This window comes from Carassius gibelio, chromosome A15 (assembly GCF_023724105.1).
Source record: "Carassius gibelio isolate Cgi1373 ecotype wild population from Czech Republic chromosome A15, carGib1.2-hapl.c, whole genome shotgun sequence".
NCBI classification, from domain to species: Eukaryota; Metazoa; Chordata; class Actinopteri; order Cypriniformes; family Cyprinidae; genus Carassius; species Carassius gibelio.
In genome coordinates this window covers 1,027,345-1,038,454 of record NC_068385.1, presented here as the reverse complement: position 1 = coordinate 1,038,454, position 11,110 = coordinate 1,027,345, and the positions used below count along the sequence as shown (strand labels likewise).

The following is an 11,110-nucleotide window of genomic DNA, read 5'->3' as shown; positions in this document are numbered from 1 at the left end:
TATAATTAAATATATTAAATATATTCTGCAATTATTTATTTATTTATTTTGTGGAAATCATGATTTTTTTTCAGGATTCTTTGATAAATAATAAAAAAAGAATGATAAATAATTGTCATGATCATATTTGATCATTTTTTTTATCAGTTTCGTGCTATTAAAAAAATAATAATAATAAAAAAAACTTTTTTGGCAGTGTATATCAAAATGTATCAAATTTACACAGATTTACACAACTAAGCTAGCAGTCAGTTGACTGAACTTATAATAGAAAACAATGCTTTTGGAATTAGATAAAAAAAATCTAATTCATAAAATCTAATTAAAAAATTTGTTAATGTATGTTGTATTAAATAAAAATCTAAAAATGAGTTAACCAAAAATATTAAATAGACAATAAAAGTTATTACAATCAATCCTTTAAAACCTAATAAAAAAATAATAATAATAATTAAAAAATATATATATATATCACCCTAATTGAAGAGTCATTTATTTATTAAGCAAATGTGTTTGTTTAGATTAAAATTTATTTTTACTATAAATCACAAAAACCGTCATGCCAGTAAACTGGTATTTATTTATCATTCGCAAAGCTCTCAATCTTAGTGTATGGATCCGCTTGCTGTACAGGGCTCTTGTGCAGCCGAGAGCTTCTGAGAGAGTCAAGTGAAGTCTGTCAGATGCAGTGGATGTCTACAGCTTGATGATTCTTCCTAATGAGTAACATCAGGTGCCTTCTATGTTTGAACAGAGGGACATCATCATCATATCAACAGCTTTTGACAGTAATCTTGCCCTCTAACCCGAATGGGTCTCACAGTTTGAGTTTAAGAGCTGCTTGTCTCTTTGATAAGGTGAACAAATTAAAACAATAACGTGATGGTTTGATTTCTTTGATGATACTGATACTTTGTCATAATTTCCACTTCTGTAATTATCAGAACTTTTATACTTTTTAGCTCATTTAAATTTTTACCTCATAATTATGACTTTGTCATAATTTTGATTTTGTCTTTTTTTAGTTTTGTCTTGTCATAATTTTGACTTGTGTAACAACTTTTTTTTTTTTTTTTTGCTTGTAATAATTACGTAGTATGTCTTAATTTGTACTTTTTATGATTTGCCAATAATTTGCTTCGTTAAAGGTCTTTTTTATAGTGTATTTATCCTTATCCATCCATATATCTTTCAGTTTGACTTGTGCATAGAGAATAGAGAAAATACACCGGGAAGAGAGACATTTTACACATCCATCAACTTCTGAACAGTATTTTCCTGTCAAAGTTGTGTCTGTAGTTGTCCACACTGTGAAAAATGGCACTGTCTGGATGAATAAAATGGGTTGACTTTTTTGTCCCTACCAGGTGATTTAATGGTTTTCTGTGACAAAGCTAAATGATGCTTCTCTGCTCACTCTCTGTCTCTCTCCATATGTGTGCATTCTGCAACCTTCCAAATGCCTTCTATAATGCGGCATTATGTTGTCTGCATCTTAGTGGAACCTCATCCTAGAGGGCAGTCGTGGCCTAACGGTGAGAGTCAGACTTGTAAACCAAGTTCCAATTGTTTTGGGTTAGGGTCTCTGTACTGGCAGGGATTGTGGGTAGAGGGAGTGAATAACCATTGCTCCCTCCACCTTCAATACCACAACTGAGGTAAGACCCTTGAGCAAAGCACCAAACCTCCCTCTGCTCTGAGTGTGTGTTCATGCTGTGTGTGTGCACTTGGATGGGTAAAAATCAGAGCACAAATTCTGAGTATGGGACATCATACTTGGATTCACGTCACTTTTACTTTTTTTCACTTTCAACAGATGTGAGCTTGTATACTCTTATAGATGTGTGTAAGCATGGATGTTTTTCATCACATAATTATGTCAACACAATGTGTAGGATGTGAAGATTTAATACATTTCTTGTCTAAGGCAGCAGTTCATCTCATCAGGGAATTTTTACATCCCCTGCATATTTGTTATGTTGTAGGTAGTTATTATTATTACTATTATTAAAATGTTATAGTGATTCAAAGAAGCACTCTGGTAAGTTTAATATTTAGGCAACTGCAAAGTCAGTGTCGGTGCTGATGAGCATCAACAAAACAAGGATGTTAGCATAACTAAACCTGGGTTTGGACTAAAAGTTTTATTCCCTGAGCATTTTTCTTCATTATAAAACTTTGACCGTGAGCCTGACTTCTTATAAAACCACTGTACATTTGATAAAAAAACAAAACAAAACAAAAAACTCTTTGGATGACTGCAGTATGCTAATTATATATGATCTAATATAAATGCAGCTGGATAAATGTGTTTCTAAAATTTTGCTGTGCAAAAGCCCACCCATTACCAGATATATAATATATGGCATTTTTGGTATGATTCATATCTGTAAGATCACCCAAGTTCACGTTGACCCCTTAAGTGTAAACAACCTACCACACAGTAAAAAGAAACCGAGTCCCCATTGGATTTGATCTCTTATCTACTGCGGAACTGAAACACACAACCCTCGCTCCCTTCTCTCTCTCTTTCTGAGATGTTTGGGTTGTATGCTTTGCTTAGGTGCCTTTGGGCGCCTGTGCTTGATCTTCAGTGGTTCACTGAGAACTTGTTATGACTGCACTGTTCCCCTGCCTCTCGTTTGCCACTCTTTCCCTCTGCTGCTTTGAAACTCGCAGTACTGGTGGTGAAGGGCAAAGCTTCTTCACGAGATTATCAATTCAGACCTACCCTATGCATTATGTTACCGCTACCTCTCAAGCACTCTCTGAATTTAAATGAAGTTTCTAAGCAATCATTATTCATTGGATTGCAGGACATTTAAACACCTTATTAGAATGTGCATAAAATCAGACTTAAGGGAGAGCGTGGAAACTGTGTTATTTTACAGATTATAGAGCTGATTTGACAATTGTTGCAGGTATTGTGGTTAGATGTCATTGCGAACAATGCCCGATGATTGCATGCTGCTATTTCCATAACAATGATGCATTAAAACATTCCTCCTTAGAAAGCAGTTCATTTGTTCATCACTGTCAGACTTGATGTACGTTACAGGTGTGTTTTTCTGAAATGAGGGAATGAAAGTATTGCATAACAAACTATAAATCTCTGCAGTGCAGTCCTGATTAAAATCAGTCAAATAGCATTACGTGTAATAGTTGGGTTGTGTGTAGTGACACTGAACTATATATATATATATATATATATATATATATATATATATATATATATTTTTTTTTTTTTTTTTTTTTTTAAGCCAATTTATAAGGATATGCTTTTTCCTCTCCATGCCCTTCAGAAAGGCTGAAATGTAAAAAATATCACTTCATTGTGAAATCATTTCAAGGCTACAGTACATCTGCACACAAGTGTGGGTTTCGCCTGGTGTGCCCATTACAGTTCTGAGGAGATTACGAGTTAGTCATGGTCTACTGTTGTAGCACCAAGGGCATGTACTGTAGCAGAACCAAATCCTTTCCCACTCCACAGTGATTATTATACTTTTCAGGGAAACGTCCTTGTGCTTATTCAGGAAATCTTTTGTAAATGTTATTAAAAACAGATGCGGGTTAGAGCTTTAAATATTCCATTAGCGTAATGATAGAACAGCATATGAATTCTGTGTATGTGATGTGTGTGTGTGTGTGTGTGTGAGCCTGTCCACTTTAAGATGCATAAGGCATGTTGGAAATGAAAGCCATTTCAATGCTAATGTGACGCAAAGTCTGGTGCTGAGGCTAAAATGCCATCTCTATGGCTGCATCAATATGCCTCTCAGTTTCAGCGTTGATGAAAGAATGAAAATTCATATATCAAGGGTCCATCTGTTCAATCAGAGCAATTAGTTTATCTAAACTGACGTCACCTGGCTGAGTTTGACCTGGGCTGATTAGATCTGGGAGGTCGGGAAGGTTGATGAAGCAGCGAGACACACACACACACACACACACACACACACACACAGACAGAGAGAGAGAGAGAAGCCACATACTGTAGCCTTGGAGCATAAGCGAGGATAACCACTACCAGCCAATTCAGCTAACCATTCTGTATCCTCATGCGTTAGTAAATACACCCTGCAAGACTTCTTATCTCAAACATGTTTGATTTTTACATATGCATGTGTTAGAGCAAGAGTCAGCCCCACTGAACTTCAGCTACCATGAGAGAAGCACGTCGCCATATTTAAAAGACAGATTGCCTGCAGCTTCAAATGACACAGGGGAATGAACAGCAAGGCCTTTTACTGCTGTGCTCCAAGGGGGCTCAAAGCATTGATAAAGGAGAGGGGAAAAAAAACTGATTAAAGGCTGATGCAAGACAGATGCAGGCACCCTGTCTGATACAAAAGTTGACAAAACGTAGGAAAGAAAGCTTTAAGTTCCCTTTATAAGAACCTTTTTTTTTTTTCAAGTTAACTCTGAGGTTTGGATATTATATACTGAATGCGGATAAACAAAGAGCTCAAATTCTGAGTATGGGACAACATACTTGGCTACACATCATGTCACTTTCATTATGCTAGTTAAAGTTCATCCAAAAATAAAAATGTTCTGATTTTGAGATGTACTGTATTTACCCTCAGGCTATTCCAGATGTCGATGAATTGGTTTCTTCATTTTAACAAATTTGGAGACATTTCGTCACTTGCTCACCAGTGGAACCTCTGCAGTGAATGGGTGAAGTTAATATGAGTTCAACTTCAAACAATGATTAAAAACATATCAATAATACACAAGCAATCCACACAACCCCAGTCCAACAATTAACACGTCGTATAGTGAAGATCTGCCTGTTTGTGCAAAACAAATCCATCAAGGATTTTAACTTTAAACTGTTGCTTCCAGCTAAATATGAGTCCATAATCCATAATAATGCTTCCTCTAGTGAAAAAAATACACCCATCCCCTATGTCCACTCACATTAAAAATGATCAACATATTGGTATTTGCCTGTTAACAGTGCTTGATCTGTGCATATTTCTCTCCTGATTCAGACAATATGACTTTCACTGGAGAAAGCAATATTATGAATATAGAGGACTTTAAAATTATAAAAAAAAAATAAAAAAAACATCTTGATGGATTTATTACAAACATGTTAATTGCTAGACTGGCGTTGAGTGGATTTCTTGTGGATTATTGTGATCAGTTGTTTGAACTCTCATTCTGACAGCAAATGATGTGCTCGCCTTGCTCAGCAAACGATGAAGTAGTAATTCAAGATATTTTAGTTTTCTGAATATCTTAGGAGTCTTTGAAACATTCAAGTGACTTAATGCTATCAAACATTTTTTTGTCACCACTACAGAGAAGATGAAAAAAGACACCTGCTTGCATCATGAATTTTATTCATTGTGTTTTCACGATAGCAGTAAAACCTTGGGGGCCAGCCCCTCACAATAGCATCTGCGCAAGTGAATTGCAGTCAACGGGTCTGACCAATGTCAAGAGAGTTCATGAAAATCCCCAAAAAATTGTTTTGAGCTCATTATGCCTCTTGTTCCTTTGCCCAAGGACGGCAGGAAAATAACCTATTTGCTGCTGTTGACAGTTCAGCAAACGTAATTCATGAATGAATCTGATTTTTTTGTCCATGGATTCGGAATGAGGCATCAGAACATGAACACGACTGTGCGTGCAAACACACACACACACACAAGATATTGGCACCTGCACACTACTTTACACGTGTGCTGTATACTGCAGCGATCTAGATATGCACGGAAATAAAATTCTGCTTCATTTAGACATTAATCTGTCACAGTTCTCCAGGCAAGACACAACGACCTCAGCACCAAGCCTGCAGGAAATCACAGTGGGGGCGCGAAGGATTTCATTTATAATTCATACGGGGTGCACAGCATTTTATTCTCCAAAGCAGAGGCTTATATAACCAACCTAAAGCGAAATCTGATATATTTCATTAAACCTTATAGGGCTCATTATTTATACCCCTGTTAAGCGCTCTGATGTATATCTCTTTTCAGGAATCCTTAGGGCCAAATGTCATGGGTGCCAAAGAAATGTAACAATTTATAGTTAATTAAGGCTTAAAGGGATAGTTCACCTATAAATGAAAATCATGTCATTGTATAACCTTTTTTAGTTTATCGAACACACACACACATACACACACTTTTTTTTTTAAAGATGGTATTTTAAAGAACTGTGTGTGTATGTGTGTGTGTGCATGTGTGTGTATAATGAAAACCAATCAGGTCCAGTGTTATTTTTGGACCCCACTGACTGTTAACCTAAACTAAATCTAGTAAAAATATTTTTTGCTAATTTAGGCTAATTAAAGCTGAAATAAAATATCAATATTAGATGAAAAACTTAAACAAAAAAATATTTAACCAAAAATTATACATATTTTGTGAAATAAGTACTAAAACTAGAAGAGAAGAAAAAATAAAGCTATACTGTATATATATATATATATATATATATATATATATATATATATATATATATATATATATATATATATATATATATATATATAATAAAAGCATATACCAATATTACTTCAACTAAAATGAATTCTGAAAAATGTTGGGGGGAGAAATCGCAAATTCTAAATATTAAATTAGTATATAAATAATACTAAAATAACACTGGTTAGAACAGCATGAGGTTAAGCAAATGATGACAGATGTTTCAATCTCTGGTGAACATTTTTTTTTTCCTGTGTTAAAAACACATCCCAGCTCAGCTGATTCATCCAAAAAGTGTAAACAGTATTAAACATTATCCTTTGTCTTTGAACAATCAGTCCAGCATAGCAACACTGACTCAACCAATGATGAAATTTTGGGTGTGTTATTATCATTTTTTTCAGACCAGTTTCTGATGTGGGGTGCATTTGTTTATAGTCACACACTTCGGCTTTTGCGTCAACCTACTCACTAAATTATGGACCAAACTCAAACAGTGCAATTTTTTTATTTAGTCCGAATAATGCTATTCCTTGAATGATAGATTTTCCGCGTCTCGTTGAATGACTCCCGTAGGGATTCCTGCCACTAGCACTACAGTGACATTGTCTGAATCTGAAGCTGATCCCAGTTTGGCAATGTGCAAAAGAGTATTACACCAGCGCTTATCCAGACATATCTGGAGCATGTTGGCGGCGTGCTAATCAGCTCTGGGAGGATTAGCATCATGCTAGCGTCATTCTGCAAGGCAAGTCTTGTCTAGTCTAGTTGAAAGCTTTGGTTTCGTTCTGAGAGAATCTAGCGGGATGGGGACAGTCACCTTTTGTTTCACTGATATATTCTACGTCTGTTTGCCATATCATTTTTCTTGATCTTGAAGGTTTGGAAGGGAAGCGTGTTTGTTATTCTGTTTTCCAACAATATAATATTACACTTCATATTCAGTTTTGTGGTCAATGAGACTTTTTCAATACTTGATAACATTGTCCTCAACCTTGTCCTCAACACACTACAAAAATTATTTTCTTGTTCAGTATTTTTGGACTTGTTTTACAGTAAAAATATGTAAATATTCTTAAAATCACTATACATTTATCTGAGAAGCAAAATTCTTGTTTTTGTATTGTCTTATTTTCTAGAGAAAAAGTTGATGCTTAAAACAAGAAAAAATATCTGCCAATTGGGTAAGAAAAATTAACTTAATTAGAAGGTTTTATTTTTCTTCCCCTATTTGTTCTTTTTTAATTTTAAACTTTGATAAAACTTTTTTTTTTTCAGATAATAAAAAGTAGTTTTGCTTCTCAAAGTATCTTGTTTTAAGAATGTTGAGATATTTTACTGGAAAAAAGACAAAAATACTAAAATAATTTTTGCTGTGGTTATCGCCTGTTGTTAATAGATTACATCATAGCATTATCTTTGTAAACAGTCCACATTTTTCTCTACGAAGTGAACAAACAAAAATGTCACAATACAGTAATAAAATGATGTTGTTTTTGTGGTCATGTGGACATTTCATTATCATCTACAGTACATGTCAGATTATCTGTTGCTTATTTAGGCTTTTTGTGACTTGTAGTTGACTAATGTTATTAAGCACTCAGGTTTCTTCCCAAAAGAGCAAGGAGAACTTATTAGCCTCTGACTAGAGCCTCAAGGTCAAGTCTGCAGTCATCAAACCTAATCTTTATAATTATCCACCATGGTATGGCAACAAAGTTGAACTTTGTTTCCTTTCGCAGACTGGTCCACGGACCGCCGTTAAAACATGACGATCTCAAAGCACAACAGCATCATAATGGCACTATTTTCTGCCTCAAAATGTGAGGAAATAACATATCAAAATAGCTCCAAGACATCATAGTTTGTAGCACTGGAGTTTGAGCGAGACAACCAGCCCTGTACTCTAGTTCTGGACTTATCATCTAGGGAGATACTCCTTTGGCAAGCTAGAAAGGTTGCTGGCTCTGAGGGCCTGGTCCACAGTGCTGATGTAGCCATCAATCAGCCGTTTCATATCTAGGGTGAAGGGGTCAAAGCTGGGCCGTCGTGCACCTGAGCGCTTGAAGTGGCCATCCTTGTTGCACTCAGCACAGAGGAGCCGATCTTCGCTGACACTGGTATTGAGGAAGGAAGTGATGGATCGTAACGTGGGCACCAGTGACTCCTGCAGCTCCTCATAATGCACCACCAGAAGGTTCTTTCCATAACGCAGCCAGTCCAATACGTGCGAAGCCCACCACGAGGCATAACTACCCACAAATTCTGGCCACTCTAGAGGGAGGAGAAAGTAGGACGGTAAGAAACATTACGTAAAGGATTTGCACTATATGTTACGTAAATAATCCCATTACCATAGATAAACAGATTGATAGACAGACTAACTGAAAAGAAATGAAAACTAAATATGAGCTAAAACTACAACTGAAACAAAAATATAAGCTAAATAGTTTTAAAAAAACACATAAATAACATAAAATAAATTATTAAATTAAAATGTATAATTTTAATAAAAATTATCAGTGTATGAATAATAAAAAAGACACTGACACATGCATAGTATGTGTTTCTTGGACTAAACGAAATAGAGCTAAACTTATACTGTACTCGTAATACCTTTGCTCTTCCAGTGCTGATCAGAAGCGTAACCAAGATGCCCGGCGCACTTGCGGTTGAACTCAGCCATGAGCGAGCGGTAGGGGTTTCTTATCAACAGTATTGCTGAGTCATACACCTCGATATCCCGCTGGCCGCTCTCATGGGTCTTCACACAGATGGTTCTTCCACTCTTCCAATAATCTTTCTCACCCTTGAAGCCTGCACAGTTGGGAGGAGAAAAGGATTTGATTATACAGACAACTGCATGTGGCGACCGCTCAGTGCCGCCTCTCAATCCAAACACATATGTTCCAAAAACTGCATCAAAAACGGTGTTAGTCCAGGCATGGGCTCCACGGCCCCCCTCAGGCAAATGTGTCAGGTTCTGTGATGGATTTGAAAAGGCACAGTGACTTTCAAGGCAAGTCAAGTTCTTTAATGATAGAAAAAAATATATCCTCAATAAAGTTTGGCATTTGAAAGAAAAGAGAAGGTCAGCTGTGCCCAATGCATTTTATTAAGCGGTCTCAAATAGCTGCATGGAAGGAGCTGAAGAAAAATATGAAAAATGTTGAGAAATCATTCCAAAAACTCACTAAACTTAGTTACTGTTTAGATCAGTCCAAACTTCTTTAAAAAAAAAGTAAAGTAGTCCTAAGCCAGTCCTAATGATAATGGCAATTTAATAATGGAATTTTATGCAGTTTGTGCTTAGTAAAGCAAATAATCCCATGAAATTGTGGTAGCAGATTGAATTTTGGTTAAATGCCCACTTTCCATTAAAGACATCAACCTGTTTATGTGCAAAAAGATAGAAATTATGATTACATCCAATGTCAGTGCAATAACATTTTTCAGAGGCTTGATTTGTGACGATGCTTGCAAGCTTTAAAAACGTTAATATTTATGATCACTGGTAGAGTGGTGATACTGTTACCTCTATTGTAGAGCGTGCCGTCAAAGTAGTAACTGCCTGTGTAGAAGCCTGTGGCAAGCTCGATCAGATGCCTGACCCAGGTGTTTCCTGCACCAGGAAAACTGGACAAAGCCACAAGTGAGCTTGACTTCTCAGGTAGGAACTTCTTCTCTGTGCATCTGGAATCTGGCCAGAAATAAATGTATAATATTTATTTTCACTTAAAAAGGTAAGTTGCCATGTAACAACCTGCTATTTTGAGCCAGGCAGTGTTTTATGGCACATTATAAAACTAGAGTCCAATCTTTAGAAATACAATTCTTTTAAGGACTACTTTAACATTGTATTTTTTATTATGCTGTGCTTTTCAAGCTGTGTGTAGCACCTACAGCTCTGCATAGGCTTCTTGAAGGATCCTGATGTTATGGAAAGAATGTCTAAAGTTTATTTTAAAGCAGCACAATAATAATAGTATGAAATGCTTCTTGAGCAGCAATCTAAAATGCTGATTCATCCATTAATTCCCCTTACAAATTATGTGACAAAAGCACTCAGTAGAAACACTCTTCAGTTAGCTACCAGATCCACCCACAAGGACAACAAGCTGTTAAAGATATATACTTTCAGTCTTGCTTATTATTTTTCAAGCAGTCTCCGTCTCAGGTATATGAGTACTTTACATATGTGGATGCCCTTGGGCTATTATGTGTTGATAGAAAATTTAGCATTGCCAGGTACACCAAGAAAGTTCACTTTTATATTCTTTCATGACTTCCAAAAGAAAAAATCTTGGAATTGAAGGAGCAGGCGCCCTGTTTAATTCAAGCATGCATCTCGGGTGCTGAGCTCTGTGTGAGAAGAATAAACTGCCCGTGTGGGGAAATGTGAGCACAGAAGTAATTATTAAGACCAGTGAGGTTTCCACAGCCTTACCTTGAACAGGTGTCTGATAAACCTGGAGGAAGTGCTGATGGGAACTCTGGATAGGCAGACTGCTGTTTTCCACAGCACAGAGCTCCTCTTTCACCGGCTCATGAAGAGTGAAGCGAGCAGTGGCATAGCCGCAGAAACAGTCAGGAGTCCTGACCAGAGCCAGAGGAAACTCCTGATAAAGAGAGAGTAAATATGTGTATGAATGATGCCAATGTCTCTC

General features: G+C 36.4%; 1 protein-coding gene across 1 annotated transcript in view; it reads right to left on the bottom strand.

The window, feature by feature from the left end:
- Window positions 1-6,935: 6,935 nt before the first annotated feature.
- LOC128028810 (WSC domain-containing protein 1-like) overlaps window positions 6,936-11,110 on the bottom strand; it is a 17,883-nt gene continuing 13,708 nt past the window's right edge. Inside the window, exons 2-5 of the mRNA XM_052616145.1 lie at window positions 10,891-11,062; window positions 9,979-10,143; window positions 9,060-9,260; window positions 6,936-8,717 (exon numbers count right to left, since the gene is read on the bottom strand). Coding sequence (XP_052472105.1) covers window positions 8,365-8,717; window positions 9,060-9,260; window positions 9,979-10,143; window positions 10,891-11,062 — 891 coding nt within the window. The 3' untranslated portion in view covers window positions 6,936-8,364. The remainder of the gene's footprint in view (window positions 8,718-9,059; window positions 9,261-9,978; window positions 10,144-10,890; window positions 11,063-11,110) is intronic.